General features: G+C 43.5%; 1 protein-coding gene across 4 annotated transcripts in view; it reads left to right on the plus strand.

The window, feature by feature from the left end:
• STS (steroid sulfatase) overlaps positions 1 to 27541 on the plus strand; it is a 331273-nt gene that overhangs the window by 89010 nt on the left and 214722 nt on the right. For 2 of the 4 annotated variants that reach the window (XM_044287272.1, XM_044287271.1), the window contains exons 2-5: positions 10569 to 10710; positions 11255 to 11376; positions 15712 to 15834; positions 26862 to 27285. In XM_044287272.1, coding sequence (XP_044143207.1) covers positions 10571 to 10710; positions 11255 to 11376; positions 15712 to 15834; positions 26862 to 27285 — 809 coding nt within the window. In that variant the 5' untranslated portion in view covers positions 10569 to 10570. Of the gene's footprint in view, positions 1 to 7355; positions 7475 to 9663; positions 9749 to 10568; positions 10711 to 11254; positions 11377 to 15711; positions 15835 to 26861; positions 27286 to 27541 lie in introns of those variants that run through there. The other 2 variants (XM_044287273.1, XM_044287270.1) reach the window with 2 other exon arrangements.

A 27541-nucleotide genomic window follows, 5' to 3' on the forward strand; every position in this document is an offset into this window, starting at 1 on the left:
GGGGGAAGAGGAGTACTATACTAGGGTAAACCATATTAAATACAATCAAATATTAGTATTAATGATTGGTGTATTGACTAATCCAGGCATGCTCAACCTGCGGCCCTCCAGCTGCTACAAAACTACAACTCCCAGCATGCCTGAACAGCCTACAGCAGGGCATTGTGGGAGTTGTAGTTTTACAACAGCTGGAGGGCCGCAGGTTGAGCATGCCTGGCCTAAGCCATATGGGGCTAGAATAAAATGGGGTATATTGTAGGATTTAGGAAAAGCCCATTAATTGGTTCCAAAGGAATTGAAGCTGAATGGGTCTCAGTCCCAGCTGCACAGCGGCCATGTGCATGAGGCCTAGGGCAGGGGTAGGCAACCTCCGTCTCCCAGCTGTTGTGAAACTACAATTACCAGCATGCTCCATTCATTTCTGAGAGTTCTTAGCAGAGCAAGTATGCATACTGGGAGTTGTAGTTTCACAACAGCTGGGAGCCGGAGGTTGCCTACCTCTGGGGCGTTGCGGGAAAAGGTGCAGGTGCGTTGCAGGAACATGCACGGAAAATTCGCGCAAGTGCAAAACATTGTAATGCAGATTTTTCTCACGCGCGTGCAAAACGCATGTTTGGTACCCATAACCTTCACAGAAGTTCGGGCTTGGGATCGGTGTTCTGTAGATTTGTATTTTTCCCTTAGCAAAATGGTGCTGGAGGGGTTAACTTTTTTTTTTTTTTTTTTTTTTTTAACTCTCCTTAATCCACTTAATCGCACAGTCGGCATCTCTTCTGCCTTCTTTCTTTGCTTTGTGCAGGAACAGGACCTGTGGTGACGTCACTCCGGTCATAACATGATCCATCGCCATGGTAAAGGATTGTGATGACTGGAGTGATGCCACCACAGGTCCTGTTCCTGCACAAAGCAAAGAAAGAAGCCAGAAGAGATGCCGGCTGCGCGATCAAGTGGATTAAGGCGAGTTAAATTATTTTTAACCCCTCCAGCGCTATTTTACTATGCATTCTGTATTCAGAATGCGACTTTTCCTGACGCTTCCACAATGGCACTACGTGGAGGATTACCCCGCCTTCTCCAGGGACAGGAAACGGCTTTCGAGCCCAGCCAATAAAGGGCCCCCTCCCTCTTACCTTGCCAGTTGTTTCCTGTCCCTCAGAAGGCTCGGGATCTCGAGCACCAGCATTATCCGCGAGGCCTTTGGTTTGTTGTCCCGGCGCTGCCGGAGGGCCATCGCAGGGGAGAGGGTCGCGGGACCTGGTATCTTGGTCCTTCCTCCCCTTGGTGAAACGCCAGCTGCGCTGGTCACCCCGGGCTGTTTTTTCTGCGTTCTGTGAGAACCGGCTTCTTTGTGCGGCTTGAGGGGGCGTGCCTGGGCCGGGGCATATTCCTCCTGAGGGGGCGTGCCTGGACCCCCATATTCCTCCTGTAGCGCTGGCCTCTATGACGTGAAGGATCGCGTCATCAGAAGGGGCCGGCGTGACGCATAGGAGGGGCGGAGCTTCATGTATAAGGAAGTAGAAGCAGTCGGCGGCGTTCTAACCAGAGGTCCTGCAGTTAAAGTGCTTCACTGCCTACCTGAAGAGCGAACCGACGATGCAAGCCGAAGATAACTCCCCCAAAAAGCCCACAGATTCCTCCAGGCCTTCTAGCTCGGTAAGCCTCCTCCCTACTCAATGTATGAGAGGTGTTTTGTTTGTCCATGCACCCGTATTTACTCGCACTGGGTTTTCTTCTGGTGGTGGTTCCTAAAAAGCAAAAGAAAGGGAGATAGATAAGACTATTCTTGCTGTTGTGTCTCCTAGGGAAGAGAATCTTCTAAAAAGGAGCCATCCATCAGAAGAAAATGTGCTATGTGCAAAAAAAACGCTGTCTGGCTCTCATAAAAAAAATCTTTATGCCAAAAATGCTGTGACAAAGTGGTCTCAGAAGAAACCCCTTCCTTGGTGGAGACTCTGAGAAATATCATTAAAGAAGAAGTTGGGTCAGCAGTAGAAGCAAAGCTAGCTACCATACAGCCCAGACCCTCTACCTTTAACGCCTCCGTTGTGGAGCAAGTTTCCGACTTGGATGAAGGAGAAATTTCATCGGGTCCAGACTGACATTTCAGTAGACACCTATGGTCGACCCATGTGTTTGGTAGAAGAGACAGAAGTCTTGCTAAAAAATATCAGAGCTACAATTAACCTGGAAGAAGCGAAAGAGCCACTATCTGTACAAGATCAGATGTTCGCAGCTCTAGGGGACAAGAAAAACGTGTTTTTCCTGTCCACGCTAATATTAAATCCTTAATCCAAAACAAATGGAAAGACCCTGAAGAGGCTAAAAATTTTCAGAAGGAAATATCCATTTGGAGAAGAGGACTCGGCCACCTGGGATAAAACTCCTAAGGTGGATGCCCCCGTGGCAAGGATTTAAAAAAAAAAAATCTGCCCTTCCCTTTTGAAGACCTGGGATTTCTCAAAGATCCCATGGATAAAAAATGTGACAGTCTCCTAAAAAAGACATGGGAATCCTCCACCACTGTATTGAGACCAGGTATTGCTGCCACCTACACCGCCAGAACCCTGTCTCTGTGGTTGGGACAGTTAGAGGAGCATATTGGATCCGGCACGCCCAGGGAAGACTTCCTGGCTTCAATCCCAATACTGAAGCAAGCTGCAAATTTTATCGCCGATGCCTCAGCCGATATAGTAAAGTTGTCGGCCAGAACAGCCGCCCTATCCAATGCTTCACGAAGAGCTATTTGGGTGCGTACATGGTCAGGTGATACAGCGTCAAAGAATAAGCTTTGTTCTCTACCATGTGAAGGTGAGAGTTTTTGGCACAGCTCTAGACGACATCCTGGAAAAAGGCTCAGATACAAAAAAAGGCTTTCCCACTGAATCTTTTTTTTTTTTTTTTTTTAAAAGACGTTCCTTTCGTCCCCAAAAAAACGTGGGAGATTTGACCAAAAAAAGAGAGATTCAGGGCAGTCTTGGCAGTCTACCCGAGGGAAGGGGGTTCTTGTTTAACCCCGACAAGTCCGCCCGCACACCCTCCCAATGACGCCAGGGGGGCCGTAGGGGGAAGACTCAGGTTTTTCCATTCTGCCTGGGAGAACATTCAAGCTTGCCCCTAGGTACTAGAGGGGATAAAAAATGTATTCAGCCTGGAATTCAATCATTATCCCCCAAACCGATATATGGAGAACATAAAACTAAAAGTGGAAAATCAAGAGGCTATGGACCTACAGATATCACTCCTGCTGGAAAAAAGAGCTATCGTTCCTGTACCAGTGGAAGAACAAAAGGAAGGGTTTTATTCACTTTTTTTTTTTTTTTTTTTTTTTTTTCCCTAATAAAGAAACCGAATGGCTCCTTCAGAGCAATTATAAACTTGAAAGCCCTGAACAAGTACATAGTGTACAAAAGGTTCAAGATGGAATCAATAAAGTCTGTGACCAACCTCCTTCAGAAAGACTTTCATGGTAAAATTAGACCTGGCGGACGCCTATTACCATGTTCCAATCCAAAAGAAAGACCAAAAGTTTTTGAGGACGGCAATATGGTTCAAAGGATCCCTATGTTGCTACCAGTTCCTGGAACTGGTAGTAACATTGGGATCCTTTCTTCCATTTGGCCTCAGTTCAGCTCCAAGACTGTTCACAAAGGTCATGACGAAAGTGGCAAATACATTTTCATCTGGCAGGGATCCTATTGATCCCATACTTGGATGATTTTTTGATTGCAGCTCCATCGGAAGACTGCTTGTTTTGCCATCTACAGATTATACAGAACACCCTGCCCAATCTAGGATGGATGATCAACAGAGAAAAATCATGTCTACTGCCCTCAAAAATGACATTTTTGGGAGTTCTTCTGGACTCAATTCTAATGTATTCCTTTTCTTCCAGAGCAAAAACAAGACACCTTGATTTCCAGCATCAAGAATTTCCGGAGACGGGAATGTCCCTCCCTCCGGAAAATGACAATCCTCGGTCTTATGACTTCAACGATTTCATCGGTACAGTGGGCCCAGCACCATACAAGAGAACTCCAGTCCTTTCTGTTGGGGAGCTGGGACAAAAAACAAACTTCCTTAAACAAGAGTGAAAATTCCATCTCGTATCAAGATATCCTTGTCTTGGTGGATGAATCGATCAAATCTCTCCCGAGGAGTGGCCTGGAAACCGACAAATCAAGTAGTCATTACTACGGATGCCAGCCAACACAGGTGGGGAGCCCACATGGAAAAACAGTTGCAGCAGGGCCTATGGGATTCTCACCTTCGACAAGCCTCGTCAAATTTGAGAGAGTTGACCGCAGTATGGGAAGCCCTAAAAGCCTTTGCCCCTTTCGTCCTCCTGAAGAATGTAAAGATTCTATCTGACAATTCGACAACTGTAACCTACCCGAACAAGCAGGGGGGAACAAGGAGGCGCTGCCTTTCCTTAGTGACAGCGAAAATCCTAAGATGGGCAGAGAAAAACCTACGGTCTCTATCCGCAACCCATGTGAGGGGGAAAAGAAAATCAGGTGGCGGACTTCCTCAGCAGAGACCGGCTAAAGGCAGGAGAATGGACATTGAACAGACAAGTCTTCAAGCAAATCTGTTCCAGATGGGGCACTCCAAGTGTTGACCTGTTTGCCACAAGAAAAAACACAGGTCAGGGACTTTTTCTCCCTCTGTCCTAGATTGCCCCTTGGTGTGGACGCCTTGTCAACTCCTTGGCCCCAACAACTTCTCTATGCCTTTCCTCCCTTTCCCCTGATACAAAGGGTACTGGGCAAGATCATGGAGGAAAATGCCCAGATCATACTGATAACGCCGTTCTGGCCCAGAAGATCGTGGTTCCCAGTCCTGAAGAACCTGGCAGGGAAAGACTTTTGGATCCTCCCTCCCCAGCCGGATCTATTGTCTCAGGGCCCAGTTGTTCATCCCAAAGTCACCCAGCTTCGCTTAACAGCCTGGAGGCTGAAAGGAGTATACTGAGAGGAAAGGGATTTTCAGAGGCAGTAATATCCACCCTTTTGCAAAGTAGAAAAAATGTTACGTCAAGGATATATCTGAGAGCTTGGGAAGCCTTTCTGAGGTTTAGTGGCGCTAAATATGACCCTTCCAGAGAACTTGAGGTGGCGCTGATCTTGGACTTCCTTCAAGCGGGACTAGATAAGGGACTGTCTGTAAGTACCCTAAAAGTCCAGGTAGCAGCTTTAAGTGCGTTCTTAAATACCAAGCTATCAGACATAAATGTCATCAAAAGGTTCCATAGGGGGGCAATTAGAAACCGCCCAAGATTAAGATCTTCAGTTCTGCCCTGGGATTTAAATCTGGTACTATCCAGATTAATGTATCCACCCTTTGAGCCTATAGCTGAAATCCCCTTGAGAACATTGACCCTCAAGACAACTTTTTTGTTGACCATCACCACAGCAAGAAGAGTAGGGGAGATTCAGGCCTTTTTCCATCCTTCCTCCTTATCTCAGGATTCTAGAGGATAGAATCATATTGAAACATGCTCCTGAATTCCTACCTAAAGTTGTAACAAAGTTCCACTGTCAACAGGAAGTTACTCTCCCCTCCTTCTGTTCCCAGGCGTCCTTGGAGATGGAAAAGCTATTTTCTAACCTAGACGTTAGAAGATGCATCCTGCAATATATGGAGGCCACAAAAGATCTAAGGAAGTTGAACCAGCTACTTGTACAATATCTGGGTCTACATCGTGGACAGGCAGCTAGCAAGACTTCCATCTCAAGATGAATTAAAGCCTGCATTGTCCTAGTCTATGAAACAGAAGGGCTAGCCCCTCCACCCTTGTTGAGAGCCCACTCCACCAGGGCATTGGCCACATCCTGGGCTGAAGGGGCTTCGATAGAAGAAATATGTCGGGCAGCCACATGGTCCGGTCCAGATACCTTTTTTTTTAATCATTACAAATTGGACGTCTCTGCGAATAGAGATTTGTCGTTTGGACGCAAAGTCCTGTCGGCAGTTGTCCCACCCTAATCATGTTTTCTATATTATTCCTCCACGTAGTGCCGTTGTGGAGGCGTCAGGAAAAGAAATAATTACTCTTACCGGTAATTGGATTCTCCTTTTAGCCTCCACAACGGTATGAGGAATCCTCTTCTCCCCCCCCCCCCCCAAAAAAGAGGGGATAATTTTGAATATTTAACGTTTTCATTTCTATTACGCTCAGGAGAATTAATCCGGACCTCGTATGTTGAACGATTTTGTTATTTGATATTATTTACTTAATTAAATTTGAATTGTTGCATCTATCTTTGAGTACTAGGTTACTAACTGGCAAGGTAAGGGGGAGGGGGCCCTTCATTGGCTGGGCTCGAAAGCTGTTTCCTGTCCCTGGAGAAGGCGGGGTAATCCTCCACGTAGTGCCGTTGTGGAGGCTAAAGGAAAATCCAATTACCGGTAAGAGTAATTATTTCTTTCCCTTATAACCATGTTATAAGTGAAAATAATAATGATCGGGTCTCCTAGCAACCATGCGTGAAAATCGCACCGCACTTGCTTGCGATTTTTCACGCAACCCCATTCATTTCTATGGAGCCTGCCTTACATGAAAAACGCACAGAATAGAGCATGTTGCAATTTTCACGCAACGCACAAGTGATGCGTGAAAATCACTGCTCATGTGAACAGCCCCATAGAAACGAATGGGTCGGGATTCAGTGCGGGTGCAATGCGTTCAACTCGCGCATCGCATCCGCGCGGAATACTCGCCCATGTGAAAGGGGCCTAAGGTAGTTCACAGCACCATTTTTCAATTCTTCTAATCGTCAGAAGGAATAATAAGTCATGTTAACTCTCCTGAAGCATGTAAGAATGAGATATTGATCAGTTTGTTGGTTATTACACCTGTAATCTTTCATACATTTAACCCCTCCGAAGGATGGGACACAGTGTAAGCCTCAGACACTAATGCATAGCATTGGTGTCTGAGAGAAGCAATCAAATGATTGCTTGTCAAAGTTCCCTGGGGGAACTATAAAAAGTTGTGGGGGAAGGGGGGAAATAAATAAATGAAACTTAAAATATAGCACTCTCTCTCATATGGGGAAATGGCAAAATGACTAACTTGCTGTCTTGGGGTTTTCTCCTCCCACAAAATTGAATAAGTAGTGGCAGACTTTTGTCATTGCAAGTCCAAGAGACTGTTCCTCAGGTGTGTGTTGTTGGGGTGTTTGTTTTTTTTTTTTTTTTTTTTTTTTTCTTCTTCCCTCCTGGCAGAACACCCTGGAACAGCGTTCCGCTACCCATTTTCTACCGATTTGCCCCCTTTAGTTACTGGACCCAGCCGGCCCGCTGCTTACTTAGTTTACATGATTTGTTCAGTCCCTGCAGCCTCCGACTCTCCACTGGCTCAGGTCCGCCCACCACTGACAGCGGGTGAGAGGAGACACCACTTCTGGGACCCCCCCCGGCCACAGGCAGGAGGCAGAGTGGCACCAGGCAGGAAAAAGAAAACAAAAAAAAGGTAATTTTTCATTTTAAATTAAAAAAGAAAGCATTGGCCAATTAGGGGAACAGGGAAGGAAGGGGCCAGGCTGCGCTGCCCATGCGTGGACTAGGGCGGCGGGCACTGGAAGCCTGGCTGTCACGACCGTCACTGGCAATTTTTACTTGCATCCCTGTTCTCTAAAGGGGTGGGTAGGGGTGTGGCCGGGGGGGGGGTGTAAGTGCCACCACTTTTTCCCTGGGGGGGGGGGGGGGGAGAAGCCCTGCTGTTCCTCATTACGTAAGAGTGGCTAAATGTGAGGACTGTTTCCTGGATATTGCCAGCACCTTTGCACAACTAGGTTGATGGAGCAGGTTCACGGCGGCCACATTGTTGATGACCACCTTGACCAGTTGTTGGAGCCAGTTGGGTGACAGCCAGTGAGTTGTTTGCTGCTTGATGTACTTTAGCAACTGCACCACTATGGCTACTCTCACCTAAGCAGATTTAGCTTCACCATGGCTTGGCAACACATTACTTGACACGTGATGGGAAGGAGAGGAAGTGGAAGCACTGTGCCCTGTTGCTGATGGGGACAGGAGTGTCCATGGTGAAGTGCCTGGTGTGGAAGGCAGGCTGATGCTATCTTGGGAGGCTCAAAATGACCTGGTCTCGTTGCTGCCTTGCCACAAAAAAAAATTGACCCATTGGGCTGTGAAAGTTATTACTAAGCGCCATTCATTCCACAGTGCTGTACATATGAAAAGGGGTATACATGCATAATACAGATAATTGCATGAAAGACTAGTTACAAACTGGTACAGGAGAGGCCCCTGCCTGTGAGGGCTTAGCCTATATGGTAAGGGAGAAGGACACCATAGGAGAGGGTGAAGTTGGTCATGTACGGTCCCTGCCCATAATGGCTGCTCCAGGTGTCCACATTGCCGCACAGCAAGAAATTCAGGGGGTAGGCCACATTCTCCGCCGTGTGTGTGTGTTGTGTTTTTTTTATATATATATATATATATATATATATAGTGTTGTTGGGTATTTTCCTGTGAGGCTAACCTCATGCCACTAGCTCCCTAAAGGCAGCAGACTTGACTAAAGGATATGGCAGCAACTTGGACAGGTGTAATTAAGCTTGCACACCAGTGGATTGTTGGGCATGTAGAGTTGTTTCCTGGCCGTTGTTGTTGATGGAGCAGAGGACAAGTCTGAGTGGGAGAAGCAGAAAGTGATGTGAAAGACACCATACTACCCACAAATTCAGCCTAAAGAGGGACTGGGAGATTGAACTCCTGTTGTGGTAGCTTGCTGCCACTTTTGCTTGTCCACAGGATGAGATCATGCCACTTGATATGGTTCAGTAGTGCCGTGCCAAAGTTTGTCTGCCTGCCCACGTTTTATTTTGCTCTTGCAGGGCAATGCTTCTGTCTTCCAGCAGTGGGTAGAAAATCTGCCATGTGGGAGATATTTGCCCAGAGCTAGAGGAAGCCGAACTTGGCTTTGGTCTAGTACGTCTTGTGCCTACCCCACTCAGTGTCAGGGCATCACCAAATCCCAAAACAGACAAGGCCCTAGCTGTTATCTGGGAGGTGTGTGTTGCCTCTTTTCCTTTATTGCTGTCGCAATCAGCCCTCCTCCTGTTTCCTCCTCAGCACCCGGATCCAGCTCCCAGGACCTGTCCAGCACACATTTGTCATCCAAATCCTCTCCTTCCCTGCTGCTTCGAGCATACTGTGGGATATTGTGGTGGGTTGTTTGACTGGCACCCCCCCTTCTGCATTTTCCCTGACTGCCACTGTCATTTGCCTCACCTCTAATACTGTGGCTACATTTGCCACTACTACCATCACCAACACAGCTATGCGTGGGTTCTGCAGCCTCCTCCTGAACCTCTCCATCAGGGCAATACAAACAGTAACTGCTTTCATACAAGTTGTCAACATTAACTATCTGCTATAGGGTGTGGTGGTGGTTTCTTGCCACTTAAAGGGGTTATCCTATGACTAACATAAAAAATATGATCTAACATCATATAGTACACTACAATCTTGCTAACAAGCTAGAACTAGTCCTGCACCTCACATGGATATGGAGATCTCCTAATTCATTGCTCTGCTAGATTTTTATTAAGCTAAAAGCTCAAGGGAGTGTCTTTTCAGCTGCAGCTAAGGGGGCGTGTCTCAGCTCTTCCTATCACAGCTCAGGAGGCAGTGGAAGGATGAAACTGAGCATGTGCGGCCTTGTCGGTGAGCAGGTCAAAGATATTGAATAACTCGGTGGCTATGCTAAAGTACTCAGATCCAGGTAATGGTTTGAAGACTTAAGTCCAGCTAGAACATAACCCTTATGGAAAGATTACCTTTAATAGTACAACAAACAAATGTCCACAGGTATATGAATCCACTGAGAATATGGCATGCTATTTGGATATATGGGGGAACTATCCCTAGATGCGTGCCCTGAGGCTAGACCCTCTGCTCAGGGGCGACCCCTTGTGGTGGGGACCTCGATCCTAGGCTAGCAACTCCTGAATTGCCCTATTATAAATGGGCTGATAATTGTTGATCTGACAGTGGAGAGAGATAGAGAGAGAGAGAGAGAGATATATATATATATATATATATATATCTCTCTATCTATCATCAAGAGGTACACGGTGCATCAAACTAACTATATAAAAGACACCCTCGTATGATGGTAATTAATGTCAGATATTTTCTGTGGCCAACCCCATGTAATTTCTATGCTGTACACATTACGGGCAGTGTGAAAACTAAATTGTGCATTCTGTTATGGATGCGTTTTGCTCTATACCCTTTGTGTACTGTGTTACTCCACTGCCACTAGTTACTGGAAGATCAGGATAAGAAGGGAAGATAACATGCTTGCGTCATCTTCCCAGCAGCTTTGCATTTGCGTTGATACTCAATTGCATAGTGCAAGTGCTGGATTGATGGGACTGGCAAATTGAGGGGGAGGGGGGGGGAGTGCAATCCCTGGTCATTAGCAACACATACTGCTACTCACTGGAATTTCTTCTTTCACTAGTATCAACTACCTTTTCGTTAATTAACAGGTTTTACTTTATTTTCCATTTAACTTATTAACCTATTTCTATTCCTAGAAATGAAGCTCTTGTTAGTGCTGACGTTCTTGCTGACCACTATTGTGCTATGTGCTACGAAGTCGAGACCCAACTTTGTTCTGATAATGGTTGATGACCTTGGAATTGGAGATGTGGGATGTTACGGAAACACAACACTCAGGTTTGATAATGCTTCTATTAATTTACGTTGTCGTAAAGCTTGCTTAAGTGTCAGCTGAAAGATAGCCTTTCAGCTGGATATCCTTAATTTAGGATCCTACCTTGTAGTGCAGCCCCCACTGATGTCTTGGTGCTTTATTTTTATTTAAATTCCCCCCCCCCCCCCCCCCAAAAAAAAAAGTTCTCGCGGGAGAAGGAGCTGTGATTCCCGTGAGGACTTGAGCTCCTTCTCCTTGGTTACGAGAGGGGTGCTCTGATTGGATGCGCCCGCAGCCAGGGAGAAGATGACTGTTCCCATGAGAAATACAAGTCCACGCGCCAAAAGATAAGTGGTCAGAAGCGAACGAACCCCCTTTTCTTTAGAGAAAAAAAAGTGCCAAGTCATCAGTGGGGGGCCACCATTATAAGGTAGGATAATTAGATTAAGGATATCCAGGTGAAAGGTCCTCTTTAAAGGGTGTGCATATAGTGTCTTTAGCTATTCCTAAAACTGCTGAACAATGAAGTACAGTAAAAGTAAACTATATCATGTGTTTATTTTCCAGGACACCAAATATAGACAGATTAGCTACAGAAGGGGCCAAGCTAACCCAACACATAGCGGCTGCTCCATTATGTACACCTAGTCGAGCAGCATTCATGACTGGCAGATATCCTGTGAGATCAGGTATAGTGTTGTATTTACTGTGTAATCACAAAAATCTTGTAGGATCGTGCATCATTTTTGTAAATGTGTATTTGTTTTTTGTTTAAGAATGTTAGGCTTCAGATTTTAGAAGTAAGCTTTGAATACCCGGACTAGTTAAGTCACTTTAAGGGGCTTGCATAGTAAAAACCGACCATAAATTACCCAATTCTTGAAGCTACACTCAAATGATTCAGGGGCTCTTCTGATGTTTTGCTCCATGCAATGGGGAGAGAGCCTAGTTCCAACAACCCAGTCCCCTGCTGATCAGCCATTTGGTGTAGCTCAATCTGAGCCAGAACTAAACATTATCAACATTGTAGTTACATATGTCCCTTCAAGGACTTTCTCTCACTTCAATGGAAGCGCAATGCAGTGGTAAGTGCTGAACTGTACAATATTGACAGAGCTGTGTAGTTCTGGGTCTGACTTCCATTGGTGGGGTGTCATAACACCCCCCCCCCCCCCCCTCCATGCTAGTGAAGGACTATCGGTACAGGCCATCACTTAGTCTAGACAATCCCATTAAACAAAATCCTGTGGTTTTCACGCTGGCCAGTAAGATTAATACTACACTGGCAATTCCTATAGCTGTCGCAGCTTATCTACTCCCACTCTCTGCACAATGACCCCTGCACAAAGCATACCTACAAAAACTCTCCCATGGAATTCACTCAGTTCTCTTATCTATTGTGCCTGTGGTCCATGTGGCTGCTATAAAGCCTCCCTCTAAATTCTCTTAACAGCAGCTTAGGGATGATGCCCCATAGCCTTGCACATAAGGCCTTATTGATCACATGTGAGGTGGATGCATTTTACGTTTTTACTGTCTATCATGGTTACAAAGGAAAATGGCATTCTTAATACAGAATACTTACTAAAATGTGGCTTAAGGGTGTTTAAAAAAAAAAAAAAAAAAAACTCTTGTTTGCGCAGTCAGCTTTGTCTGTCTGTCTTTCAGGACCTGCAAAAGGACCTCGTGATGTCAGCGCAGGTCCTGCTGAATGAAGAGAGAAGATCCTTCTAGCTTTATTCACCAGGACCTGCGCTGACGTCACGTGTTCCGCGGCCGAGAGCGGTGCGTGGTATGCCGGGCTGGATTCCTGTTCAGTGCAGGAGCGCACAGCGTCATTGGTTGCTATGATGCCGTGCGCTTCATGCCGCCGCTGCACTGCAGTAAAACACTTGTATAGTGTATTACTGTAATGCGCACGGCGTCATGGCAACCAATGACGCCGTGCGCTCCTGCTCTGAACAGGAATCCAGCCCGGCATACCACGGACCGCTCTCGGGCCGCGGAACACGGCTGCGTGCATTCGGTCTAATTGCCCTTCATTCACCTATGAACTTCATTTAAGTTGTTGAAAGCCTAAGGGCTCGTGAACATGATCGACTGTATTTTGCGGTCTGAGGAAACGGGTAATGGCTCCACAAAAAATAAATAAAATGGGTAATGTTTGTGTGCATTCTGTAGTTTGCAGAACGGAACAGGTGGCATCTAATAAACTATCCTATTTTTTTTTTTTTTTTTTTCCGTAATGTGGTCAATAATGGGACATGTTCTAGTCTTTTTGCGGACTGGACGTGCTCTGTGTGCATTCCATTTCTGCATCTTTTTTTGAGCGGACCCTTTGAAATTAATGGTTTTGCAGAAAGAACATGGAAAGACTGTCTGTGTGCATGAGCCCTAACAATGAGGGCTTTGTCTGGTGATGTTCTCTTGGAGTATACATGAATGATAAATAAATAAAAATAAAAAAAAGCTACATATCCACTTAATACAAACCTGTGCGCTGTGTTGGTTACATATGATCACCAGGTCCTCTGTGTAGGCAGTGCCATCAAGAATTACTATGGCTGTCACACTAAGTCTTTGATAGTCATATGGCCAAAAGGCTCAGAATTCTCTCAGAAGGATTCATTACACAGCTTGTATCAGCTGAAAACAAGAGATATCTTCTGTCCTGGGGCTATATAACAACTCTTCACAGTTTGATTGGAAGGTGTTGTGGAAAATTTATTTCCAGGATTTATCAGGACAGATGATTCAGATTTTCAAGCTATGAATCACTCAACTAAACTTACATTGCAAACAAAGTCATTAGTTATATTGGCGTTCTTGATAACTGCATGAAGAGACTAGCTGTCACTTAGAGGCCTAGCTGACAGCTATCTATAAATGGGGTTATTCATTACACTTCTGATAGATGACAACTTGCGCTCAGTCCCTGAAAAATATTATTCAGATTGTGATTTCAACAGAACAGTCAAACTTTTTTTTTTTTTTTTTTTTTTTTTTTTTACACTCATAAATGGAGCATAGGAAGTAAGATCTATGATGTGTTCTCATCAATCTTAAAGAGGACCTTTTCACCGATTTATGACACTGTGAACTAAGAATACAGACATGGAGAGCGGCGCTCGGATCTCAATGCACTTACTATTATCCCCGGGTGCTGCTCCGTTCTCCTGCTATACCCTCCGGTATCTCCGGTCACAAAGTTATGGTAGGCGGAGTCTGCCCTTGTTCTTCTGTAGCGCTGGCCAATCGCATTGCAGGGCTCACAGCCTGGGAGAAAATAACCTGCGCTGCGATTGGCCAGCGCTAGAGCAGAACAAGGGCAGACCCCGCCTACCATAACTTAGTGACTGAAATCTCCGCCTACTATAACTTAGTGGCTGGAGATACCGGAGGGCATAGCGGGAGAACGGAGCGGCGCCCAGGGATAATGGTAAGTGCAGTGAGATCCCTGGGCGCCGCTCTCAATGTCTGTATTCTTAGTTCAGTGTCATAATCAGTGAAAGGTCCTCTTTAGTGTTCAAATGATTTCATCTATTAAGTCCAATGAAACATGTTAAAATGTGGATAATGTATTTTTCTGCTTGCACATCAGTTGCTAAATATGTAAACTGCCATACTTACTGTAAAATTTATATTTAACGTGTTCTTATGCATGGTTCACAGTACGTAATTCTAAAGCCCAAGATATATATTGAAGCCCCTGTACCCCAATACAATATTCCAGAAAATATACTGGACTAAGGGGTGGTAGTCACTAAAGATGAGGAATAGGCAGAGTCACTAAATTATTTTTTGGGCTCTGTATATACAAAAGAGAGAGGAGCCGATATCGGTGGTGCCAGTGCGGTTAGTACATCCAGTAATATACTCAGTTGGCTAAATGTAGGGATGGTCCAAGCTAAGGTGAACAAGGCTGAAAGTCCAGAGGGATTGCACACAAGATGTCTTAAAGAGCTCGGTTCAACAGATAGACGACCATGCCTAGCAACACTATTTTAAGCACAGGTAAAAGTAGGCAGTACAGGGAACAAAAATGTGGAATTAAGGGGTAATTGAATACACAGTAAAAAGTTTTTAAATGGGGCCACCAAGGAGATATTAATCATCACAATCCAATACTCCCAAAAAAAAAAGTGGTCACAGCAGGAACAGTGGACGGTTTTAAGGGTTTAGATGAATTCTTAAAGTAAATAACATTAATGCTTATGAAAATCAGTAGAAATCTGGTTCTAACAGCCCCTCTTCCTAAAGTTCACATCCTCTATCACTTGATGAACTTGTGTGTGTGTGTGTGTGTGTGTGTGTATATATTTCAACTGTATTATCTATATACTGTAACTACAGTATGTAACTGACAAGTGAGCAGCAAAACAAATTATTCACCCTTGCAACTTTTAAGCTCTCGAAGGTAATCTATACTGTTCTATTGATGCTAAACTAAAGGTGGCAATACTGTACACAAACCCATAGATTCCAGGGGGGGAAAAAATGTTCAGACATGTCAACATGGAAGATATATTGTTCTGAGGATAGGAATGCACTAGAGGTGCCTGGCAACATCTTATGTACCTCTCCCCACTGAGACCGCATGCAGTCTGCCAATCCAAACATGAATGTGGTGATTGGGAGGAATATCTTGTCTGAGGATGCCTCATTCTGTTCTTGACCAAGAAGTCTCTCAAAACTGCAGCAGTTCCTAGGAAACTTTAGCCAAATATTTCTTGGCTGTTTTTATTTATTGAGTTTGGTTATGAAATTGCCTCCTGAAAAGCTCAATTGTCTGAGCTAAATGTTTGTGCAGGAGTTTCTTCTTGCCTTGATGAGCCTCTGATTTAAAGGAAATGTGTTAAATCAAGTTTGCATGCTATGATATACAGTATCTTTGGAGAATTTTGAACTTGCCACAAAACCTATCAATAGGCCCCACATGTTGATCTACATGATTTCAAAATATGAGACGGGAACAAAATAAATGATCTACATTCCTTCATGTTTTGTATGTTACTCTCATTTAGGAATGGCTTCTAATACGGTATCTGGAGTTTTCATATTTGCTGCATCTTCTGGTGGACTTCCAAGAACTGAAGTGACTTTAGCTAAAAGTTTGAAAAACGAAGGTTATGCTACTGCACTTATAGGTAAGAATACGTATGTGATTGCTCAGTACTTTACAAGTCAGATGGTACGTGTGTGTACGACATCAGAGTGAGAAACAAAGTATGCACCTAGGTTTTGGAAGGGGAAAATCGGGGAAAAATAAGTGTTCATGAAACCCACAGATCCTCCATTAACTTCTCTAATGCTCTGGATGGCACAGCCACTCTGCACATCCAGCCTCTCCCTGTTCTTCTCTGGGCTGGGCCAACCTGTGACCTGATGTCGTTCGGAGTCACGACCGTGCAGTATTCTGAGAAGACCAAGGAGAATTGAGTAAAGTCGGCACTAACAGTGCTACACTCAGTCCCCCACACCTCCTGCATACTACTTAACACTTCCATTAGGAAAGTGCTCACTAGTATTCGCTCTAGAAGATGCACTGCCAATTTCCCCCACTTTTTGCAAAAAAAAGGCATTGAGACTGAGTTGGAGCCCTGTCTGTAAGGACTAACAACCTATGAGTAGAGATTAGTGTTGAAGGAATCAAAAGTCCAGAAACTGTAATTCGATCGAAATTTCAGGGAAAATTTCATTTGCCGCAAAGCCAAATTTCATAACAGCCAGCAGCACCAACTTGATTTAAGGTCTCGCGTGAAATCTCATGCATGATGACATGACGTCACCATAAGCTGAGTGAAATTTCACGCTGGATATACAATAAAGATGGTAAGTGATTTTATTTTTAATTTTAGGCCCCTTTCACACAAGATCACAAAAAAATAGTGGCCAATATGGGGGAACTGTCTCAACCACAAACACTGTAGCGTGTCTTTCATTGGGCGAGCAGTCCCACCGCATGTGGACCGCAGCAAACGACCATCCTGAGCAAGTAATGCATACAAAGGAGGACGCCAGCGCGGTCCACATGCACCACAAAAACATCCTACACAAACAGGAGCATTGTGCGGATGAAAATACAATCATATAAATCACTGAAAAAAACACCAAACAGATATACCACTGACTATACTAGCTGGTCATACAAGCAGATAATAAAAGCTGAGACAGGAATATATTGGCGAAAGTCTCAGCTTTTATTATCTGCTTGTATGACCAGCTAGTATAGTCAGTGGTATATCTGTTTTTTTTTTTGTTTTTTTCAGTGATTTACACGGCCCTGTCACACAAGCAATGATTCCGCGTGAATGCAATGCATGATGCAAACGCATTGCGCCTGCATGGAATCTGGACCCATTAATTTAAATGGGGCTGTGTAGATGAGCGGTGGTTTTCACGCATCAATTTTGCATTGCATTAAAATAGCAGCATGTTCTATGTTGGTTTTTTTTTTTTTTTTTTTTTTTTTTTTTTTTCATGCAACACTGGCCCAATAGAAGTGAATGGGGCTGTGTGAAAATCTCATCTGCAAGTATGGATGCAATACCACTTTCACGGATGGTTGCTAAGAGATGTTTTGATAAGGCCCCATGCACACGGCCGTGTTTCACAGCCGTGTGCGGGCCGTGGAACCGCAGCCTGGATCCCTCCTGAGAGCAGGAGCGCAAGGCGTCACTGGTTGCATGACGCCGTGCGCTCCCTGCTGCCGGCACAGTACAGTAATACACTGGTATAGATCATACCAGTGTATTACTGTATTGCGGCGGCAGCAGGGAGCGCACAGCGTCATAGCAACCAGTGACACCGTGCGCTCCTGCTCTCAGGAGGGATCCAGGCCGCGGTTCCACGGCCCGCACACGGCTGTGAAACACGGCCGTGTGCATGGGGCCTAACTTTCAGTGTTTGTTTTAAATTTATTTTTTATTGAAGTAGCCAAATTAAATTTTCCAATACTTTGCTCATTACTAGAAAATTATAAAAGTTACTGGTTTGTAAATGATCTTGAGCTAAAATTTTAAGAAACATATTAAATTATTCTGGTGAATTTTGGGGAAGAGTGGTTCTAGCCATATGCTGCCACACAGTCGTCATGCTGCTCACCCTTTTTTATCAGACTGTTATATCATCATGAGCTCCTTGGCCCTTTCCCAATTTCCTTCTCTGTATTTGCCTAGAGTTCCACTGCCTCTCCTGACACAATCATGGCTAGAGATGCCGCTACTACCACCACAGATGCCAACACGGCTGTGTTGGGTCCCTCATGTCCCTCAAACCTCCTCCTTAGGGTAGTCCAAACACTGATTGTTTTCGCACAACTCGTCAACAGGGAGACTCTTGACTGTCTTCTAAAGTGCATGGGTTTTATTTTTTTTTCAATCTTAGACATTAGTCCCAGGTTTTCCACTGGTGACTATGTTGCCTGTTTCGACACAGGCACCGTCGTTTAAAGAGGCATCTGGCCAATTTTTTTTTTTTTTTGCAGGCAGTTGGTTTTGTAATCTAGAACTGCTTGCAGCAGCAAGTAGCTTGAACCACCTCAGCCCCCCTAGCTTAAACACCCTTTTTTTTACAATTTTGCACCACACTACTTTCACTGTTTATTGCTCAGTCATGCAACTTACCACCCAAATGAATTTTACCTAATTTTCTTCTCACTAATAAAGCTTTTATTGGGTGGTATTTCATTGCTGCTGCCATTTTTTTTACTTTTTCTGTTATTAATCGAAACGTAATGAAATTTTAGCAAAAAATAAAAAATTTCACTTTCAGTTGTAAAATGTTTAAAAAAAGTGACATCCATATATACATTTTTCGCTAAATTTATTGTTATACATGTCTTTTGAAAAGAAGAAAAAAATTGTTTGGGTAAAAGTTATAACGTTCACAAACAATGGTACAAAAATGTGAATTTCCGCTTTTTGAAGCAGCTCTGACTTTCTGAGCACCTGTCATGCTTCCTGAGGTTCTACAATGCCCAGACAGTAGAAAACCCCCACAAATGACCCTATTTTGGAAAGTAGACACCCTAAGGTATTCGCTGATGGGCATAGTGAGTTCATAGAACTTTTTATTTTTTGTCACAAGTTAACGGAAAATGAGTTTGTTTTTTTTTTTTTGTTTTCCTTACAAAGTCTCATTCCACTAACTTGTGACAAAAAATAAAAACTTCCATGAACTCGCTATGCCCATCATGAAATACTTGGGGTGTCTTCTTTCCAAAATAAGGTCACTTGTGGGGTAGTTATACTGCCCTGGCATTTTAGGGGCCCAAATGCGTGTGAAGTAGTTTGAAATCAAAATCTGTAAAAAATGGCCTGTGAAATCCAAAAGGTGCTCTTTGGAATGTGGGCCCCTTTGCCCACATGTGGTATTGCCATACTCAGGAGAAGTTGGGGAATGTGTTTTGGGGTGTCATTTTACATATACCCATGCTGGGCGAGAGAAATATATTGGTCAAATGCCAACTTTTTTTTTTTTTTTTTTTTAATACAAGGTTGGCATTTGACCAAGATATTTATCTCGCCCAGCATGGGTATATGTAAAATGACACCCCAAAACACATTCCCCAACTTCTCCTGAGTACGGCGATACCACATGTGTGACACTTTTGCAGCCTAGATACGCAACGGTGCCCAAATTCCTTTTTAGGAGGGCATTTTTAGACATTTGGATCCCTTTAGGCCCCTAAAAAGCCAGGGCAGTATAAATACCCCACATGTGACCCCCATTTTGGAAAGACACCCCAAGGTATTCAATGAGGGGCATGCTGAGTTAATAAAAAATCATTACATGTATGGCCAGCATTAGGAGTTTCTGCCATTCTCCTTATATTGAGCATACGGGTAATGAGATTTTTTTTAATTTTTTTTCCCGCCATTCAGCCTCTGGGCTGAAAGAAAAAATGAACGGCACAGATTTTTTCATTCGCATCGATCAATGTGGATGAAAAAATCTCTGCCCAAAAAAGAGGGGAAAGGCGTCTGCCAGGACATAGGAGCTCTGCCAAACATCCACTTAGCGCGTATTCCCTGGCAAACCCAATTTTCTCCATTCGCATCAATCGATGTGGATTAAATCATTGCCAGGAGAGATAGATACTCACACACTTTGCCAAAGCATATGAACACCGCCGCCTCCTCAGCTCATATGCCTCGGCAAACGTATCTTTTACTGCAGAGGAGAAATCTAGTCTTGCAGCGCCACATACAGACTTGTGTGTAATCTGACAGCAGCGCAATGCTTCTGTCAGAATGCACATCAATGCTGCAGCTAGTCGATCGGTTGGTCCACCTGGAAGGTGAGAAAAACCAGGCCGCAACGCAATACACTTTTTAACTTTATAATAACTTTTGAACATAACGTTTAACTTTTTTTTTTTTTTTTTTTTTTTTTTTTTTTTTGGTGGTTACCTTTTTATAGGACAAACCTCTCCTTCCCCATGGGACAATGTGCAAATCGCCCAAATATGTGGCAAAGTACAATATGTACTTTGTCCCAGGTGAAAGGAGAGGTTTGCAGCAGCTCTGTGTGAATGGGCCCTAATAGCCCTGTGTGCTGCCTGTCCTGTGAGATGTGATCCCCTATGTTAAGTATGGGGCAGTCAGGACAGAAATAGCGGTTGTCACGCCTTATTCCACTCCTGATACAGACACCATCTTTTTCGGGGTGACTGTTGGGTTGAGGTACCGGCAACGACATTGGGGAAATATTACTCGTGTAGACGGCTAACTACACTGGTGGATTGGGCCACGGAACCTCCTGGATACAGAAAGTTCTCAATGATCTCTTCCTGAAATTTGAGGAAGGATCCTGTTTTCCAGCCTTACTGTAGAGAACAAAACTATTTTATACAGAGCCAATTGAATTAAATATACAGACACCTTCTTATACACCTTCTGGTGCGTCGGGAAACTAAATACAGAGCCAACATCTGGTCATTGAAGTCCACCCCTCCCATGAGCAAATTATAGTCGTGGACACAGAGGGGCTTTTCAATGACACTTGTTGCTCGTTCAAATTGGATTGTCGTGTCTGCGTGAATGGAGAGCATGTAAACGTCACGCTTGTCTCTCCATTTCACTGCGAGCAGTTCTTCGTTACACAAGGCAGCCCTCTCCCCAGACGGGTGGTAACGAGCCGTTGGGGGAAGCACCTGCGACTAGGTCACGCGGTGCCACAGCAGCCAATCTGTTCTAAAAACAAATGCCTGAAAAGGGGCACACTTGTGTAAAAATTGTTCACATAAAGATGGTACCCCTTGCCAAATGAGTGTGACACAAAGTCCCAGACTGTCTTCCCACTGCTCCCAGGTAGTCAGGGCAACTGACCGGCTCCAGGGTCTGATCTTTACCCTCATAGATCTGAAATTTGTGGGTATAGCCTGTGGCCCTTTCACAGAGCTTATACAATTTGACCCCATACCAGGCGTGCTTGCTTGGAATGTATTGTTTGAAGCCAAGGCGCCCGGTAAAATGTATAAGGGACTCGTCTACGCAGATGTTTTGCTGATTTGTATACCCCTGAGCAAATTTCTGGTTGAAGTGGTCTATGAGGGGCCGAATTTTGTGGAGCCGGTCAAAAGCTGGGTGGCTTCTGGGACGGGAGGTGGTGTTGTCGCTCAAGTGCAGGAAACGCAGGATGGTCTCAAATCGTGTCCTGGACATAGCAGCAGAGAACATGGGCATGTGATGAATTGGTTTTGTGGACCAATATGACCGCAATTCATGCTTTTTGGTTAGACCCATGTTGAGAAGAAGGCCCAGAAAAAATTTAATTTCGGAAACTTGGACTGGCTTCCACTGGAAAGGCTGGGCATAAAAGCTTCCTGGGTTGGCAGCGATAAATTGAGTGGTATACAGATTTGTTTCTGCCACGACTATGTCCAAGAGCTCTGCAGTCAAGAACGGCTCAAAAAATCCCAGTGCCGAACTGAGCTGTCTCAACCCAAACTCCAGACTGGGCGGTGAAAGGGGGAACTACAGGTGCGGCTGAAGTTGTGGACTGCCAATCGGGGTTTGCCAGCACCTCAGGGACTCTACGGCCCCGTCTTTGCGGTGGCTGCGACGGGGTAACTATTGCATGTGCCACCGTACAAGCTTCAACTGCCCTTCTGGTGCTCGCCACTTCACCATGTGGTACAGAACGGAAGTGCTGGTACTAGGTCCAGGATGGGCTGCGCTGGTGGTGTATGCCTCACCACGTAATCCGAAAGCGCCAGCCCCACTCTGCTGCCCTTGAAGCGGATCCTGCGCAACCTGTGGTCTAGCGACACAGGGCCGGGTACGCCTGGTGGTATCAGGGACCTCAACCTCCTTGTCCGAACTTTGGGTCAGACTGCCACTGCTTTCTACAGGTTCATATTCTGACCCGCTAATTCATCAGATGAGGGTTCCCATTCCTCATCCGACTGGGTCAGAAGCCTGTAGGCCTCTTCAGAAGAATACCCCCTGTTTGACATTTGGACTACTAAATTTAGGGGTATTCCCTGAGACTACCCAAGAAAAAAAGAAAGCCTGTCTTACAAATGGGAGGCTAGCGAAGTACCGGAGGCCGCTGCGGTTGATTAAAAAAAATATCAAAACTGATTTTTATCGCCGCAGCGCTTGTAAAGTGAGAGGGGCGGGCGTGGGTGAACGCACGTGTGGGCGACTGATCAGGCTTGATAGGGCAAACGCTGTGTTTTGGGTGGAGGGCAAGCTAAGGTGACACTAATACTATTGTAGATCTGACTGATCAGTTTTGATCACTGACAGATGCTATAAAAGTAAAAAAGCTGATTAGCGATACGCTAATCAGCGAATAAGTGACTGCGGTGTGCTGGGCGCTAACCAACGCTAACTACCTAACCAAGGGGCCTAAACTATCCTAAAACTATCAGTCAATACCAGTGGGAAAAAAGTGACAGTTTACACTGATCACTTTCTTCCCTTTCACTAGGTGATTGACAGGGGTGATCAAGGGGTTAATTGGGGTGATGGGTGATCTGGGGCTAAGTGTGGTGTTTGGTGGCTACTCACTGTGATGCCTGCTCCTCTGCTGAGACCAACCGACGAAAAGGACCAGCAGAGGAGCAGAGAAGCCATTTAACACCTTATATTTATAAATATAATGTGTTAACTGGCTTCTGATTTGAGTTTTTGAAAATCTCCAGCAACGATCAGGTGGAATGAATCCAACGCCGCCAGGACGCATCCGTGTGTTAGGTGGTCGGAAAAGAGTTAAAGGGGTTATGCTATGACGTAAAAAAAATCATAGTATTACGTTCTTTTTCTAGCCAAGCACGAAAGGTGAAAAGCAAACTGCAGGGTGGCGTTATACTGAACTTTTATTGAATAACTCGCTGGCTATACCATTTTTTTTATTTTATTTTTTTTTAAACTACATGCAGTTACAAAAGTTTTCGGATCCATGTTCTGGTTTGAAACAATGTAGGATTTTTCATGGCACAGCCCGTGTAACAAACTCTCTCAGAGCTTTCTCTCATGTTTTTCCTGCTTCCCCTAAATTTACACAATTTTTCTATTTTACTTGATTTATATTATCCCTAATCACAATACAGTGGTTGCTTGGCACTCTGTAACAGTCTTTTGGCAGACACTACCCCACAAACTCTCAGTTCAGAAGCTGAACCCAGCATGATGCCTTTTCTTGATCAGCAAAGGCATTTTCCTGCCCACCTGATTGGCTGAAAGACAGCTTCATTAGCCAATCGGTGCAAGTCCTCCCCTCGCTTTGTCTGTGTCATATGATCCTCCGTATTCCTCACTCGTAATTTTTTTTTTTTCCTGCCAAAATTAACAAACAAAATCTTCAGATTTATTATACAGGTCTTTTCTCTAGATGGACACAGGTCCCAATCTCTGGAACCTGTCCCTATTGGGCATCTAACATTTTCTTTGAATGGGAATACCTCTTAAAAGTACCATCTTCTTTTCCTTATAAAAGTCACCATATTCTAAGAGCCGTAACACTTATTTTTAAATCATTGGAGCTGAGTGATTGTAATAAGCTAATATGTGCATTACAATTTTGGGCTATATAAAACTTTTTTTTTTTTTTTTTTTAAATACCTCTTTTGTCTGCAAAGGAGACTGGATTAAGAAAACATTCTTGGTTTTTTGATTTTGGAATTAAAGGTGTTGTGCGGTTATTTATATTCTACATGAATAGATTATTTATTTTGGTAATAACAGTTTCACTTTAATGTTTGTTGCTCGGTGTTTACAGCAGATTTGCACTCGTCAATTTGTCATTCTTGTGTAAATACAAACTGCTTCTGATTCCCATTGAATTTATTTGCAAAGTAGAGCACTGACAAAAATTAATGTTATATTTAGTAATTTAAAACACATTTGCAAAGCTGCTTTGGAATATGTATGGCGTTGTATAACCTGATGAGGTATGATCTCTTGATGTTTAATATGGGTTGTAGTCAGATGCTGGTGGTACTATTATATTTGCAAAAACATACAGTTTACATTACCTCTTTGAGATGTAGATATTTTGGAGAGGTGTAAATTTCTTGATATTCATTTCGAGTCTCATTCAGCCAATTGTTGAATATGAATCGGGTCAAATATACAAAATTTGTGTTCGTTACAATTGAAACTTTTGGGGAAATTCAGGATTGTTCCAGTAGAATAACTTTTGTGTGTAATGATAGATTTAATGCTGTAAAAAAAAAAAGTAGACTCTGATACATTTCTGAACTTTTTTCACCTTTTTAATGTGACATATAAACTGTACTACTCAATTGAAAAACAAACGGAAATCTTTTTGGTAGAGGGAAGAAAAAAGTATAACAATATATGGTTGCATACATGTGCACACCCGTAAACTAATACTTTGTTGAAGCACCTTTTGATTTCTATTACAGCACTCAGTCTTCTTGGGTATGAGTCTATCAGCATGGCATATTTTGACTTGGCAAGATTTTCCCACGCTTTGCAAAAAAAACACTCCAAATCTGTCAGCTTGTGAGGGCACACATCCACATCCACTATCTGATTCAGGTCTGGGCTCTGGCTGGTCCATTCCAGAACTTTAATCTTCTGGTAAAGCCATTCCTTTGATTTGGATGTATGCTTTAGGTCGTTAGGCATGCTGAAAGATAAAGTTCCTGTTCATGTTCAGCTTTCTAGCAGAAGCCTGAAGGTTTTGTGCCAATATTGACTGGTATTTGGAACTGTTCATAATTCCCTCTAGTTGAACTAAGGCCTCAGATCCAGTTATAGAAATACAGCCCCAAAGCATGATGCTGCCACCACCATGCTTCACTGAGTATGGTGTTCTTTTGGTGATGTGCAGTGTTTTTGCGCCAAACATATATTTTGGAATTATGGCCAAAATGTTTGATTTTGATTTTTTTTTTTTTTTGTTTCATCACACCATAACACCTTTTCCCCCATGCTTCTGGTAGACTTCAGATGTGTTTTTGCTAAATGTAGCCTGGCTTGGATGTTTTTCTTAAAGGGTTTTCGTCTTGCCACTCTACCCCATAGCCCAGACATATGTAGAATACGGGAGATTGTTGTCACATGTACCACACAGACAGTACTTGCCAGCTCCTTTTTAATGTTGCTGTAGGTCTCTTGGTAGCCTCCCAGACCAGTTTTCTTCTAGTCTTTTCATACATTTTGGAGGGATGTCCAGTTCTTGGTAATGTCACTGTTGTGCCATATTTTCTCCACTTGATGATGACTGTCTTCACTGTGTTCCATGGTATATCTAATGCCTTGGAAATTCTTTTGTATCCTTCCCCTGACTGATGCCTTTTAACAATGAGATCCCTCTGATGGTTTGGAAGCTCTCTGTGGACCATGGCTTTTGCTGTGGGGTACGACTAAGACCAACTAGAGCTGCAGAACTTTATTTGGGGTTAATCAGAAGCACTTTAAATGATGGTAGGTGTATGCAGACTCCTATTTAACATGATTTTGAATGTGATTGTGCACACTTATGCAACCACATTAGATGTTTGTTTACTTTTATTTAGCGCAGAAAACTGACATTTTAACAGGTGTGTGTGTGGTAAAAAACAAAACCCAGAGGGGCATTGTGTGGCCTACAAAACTCCATACATATACTTGATACGCTCCATAATGAGGTAGTATCCATGGCTTATATATTGCTGTGACACCCAGAACCTTTCTCTCAAATCAACAAAAACGTACAAATGGAGAAATTCCCGAATATTCCTTTAAAACATGCAACGGTGTCCACACTCTACTTTTTAGTTAAAGGAGTTTTCACTTCCTCAGCAAATGGCATTTATCATGTAGATAAATACAAGGCACTCACTAATGTAGTATGATTGTCCATTTTTGTCTCCTTTGCTAGTTTGATTCTTTTTTTCCATGGCATTATACATTTCTCATATGTAGTTACAATCGCCCTGCAATCCAGGAGCGGTGGCCATGCTTGCACACTATAGGTAAGTCTACTCCCCATGGTCCTGGCCACCAGAGACCAGTGCCTTTTCTTTATAGTATGCAAGCATGGCCATCACTCCACCACCACTGGATTGCAGGGTGGTCTAACTATGGGTATGAGCACTTTATAATGCAATGGATAAATGAGTCAAGCCAGCAAAGGAGGCAATATGGAAAATCGCAACACATTAGTAAGATCCTTTTTTTGTTAACTTTATCTGCGCGAGACAACCCTTTTTAAGAACTTTACATTTCAAAACAAATGCAATACAATATCACAACGTGCTAATAAAAACCCTTGATGGGCTGCAATTCACATTGGCACCACTGGTTGACTACACATGACCATAGACGGTAGTCATCTCGTCATAAAACACCCCATTTCTTTTTAAAGTTGTTTTATCTTGGGCGTCACATGTTGATGTTGATGTTGACTTAAGAGTTAAAGTATGGAAGGACACGGCTGTGTATATTTTTACTTCACCTGCTCAGTACCGTGTATATTAAACTATATAGACAGCTGGTTAATGGAGAATAATTTGGGTGGTTCTTGTCAGTTATGATGTACATTTTTTCCTTTTAGCAATAAGCTTATAATAACTTTATAAATTGTGGTGACAAATAATTGCCTGTATACTAGATGAAAAGTGGCAGTGTTCTTTTAGCATAAACTAGACAAAATACACAAGCATATTCTGATAAATTAATTTAATGGTATCTAATTCTCTATGTTCAACCAGGAAAATGGCATCTTGGACTAAGCAAGGAAGAGAAAGATGACTTCGAACACCATCCTCTTAATCATGGGTTTGACTATTTCTATGGACCTACAGTGACACAAATACGAGACTGCATCCCAGGACATGGGAGTGTATTTCTGATTGGAGCATCCCAGCGTCTGAAGCACCTATTTATAATTATTAGTATAACGTTCTTCACATTTATTTTCCTCAAGTACATCGGGCTGATCAAAATACCCATAAGAGTCTTTGGATATGCTCTACTGGCTGTCATTATTTTTGTTGTAACAGTGGTATTCTTTTTTAAGAATTTTCGCTATTTGAATTGTCTTTTGATGAGAAATTACGAAGTTATCCAGCAACCAACAAATTATGAGAATCTGACCCAAAGGATGACAAGTGAGGCGATTAATTTCATAGTTGGGTATGTATTTAAAATGTGTTTAATATGACTGTAGTCAACTTTTGCTAAATATTTTCATATTGCCCCACTTTATTCTTTCCTTTCCATATAATTACTTTGGTAGTATTGAGTGAAGCTTTAACAATTTAGTTTTATTAGTGGTATCATTTTCATATTCTGGGTTGGCATCAACAACAGGAAAAATTGAGCAAATGTCGATGCCTACTGGATCTGGGCGGGCCTATGGTGATTTAGGTACACTTTGTCACACCAATGA

The sequence above is a fragment of the Bufo gargarizans genome, chromosome 3, assembly GCF_014858855.1.
Source record: "Bufo gargarizans isolate SCDJY-AF-19 chromosome 3, ASM1485885v1, whole genome shotgun sequence".
Lineage (NCBI taxonomy): Eukaryota > Metazoa > Chordata > Amphibia > Anura > Bufonidae > Bufo > Bufo gargarizans.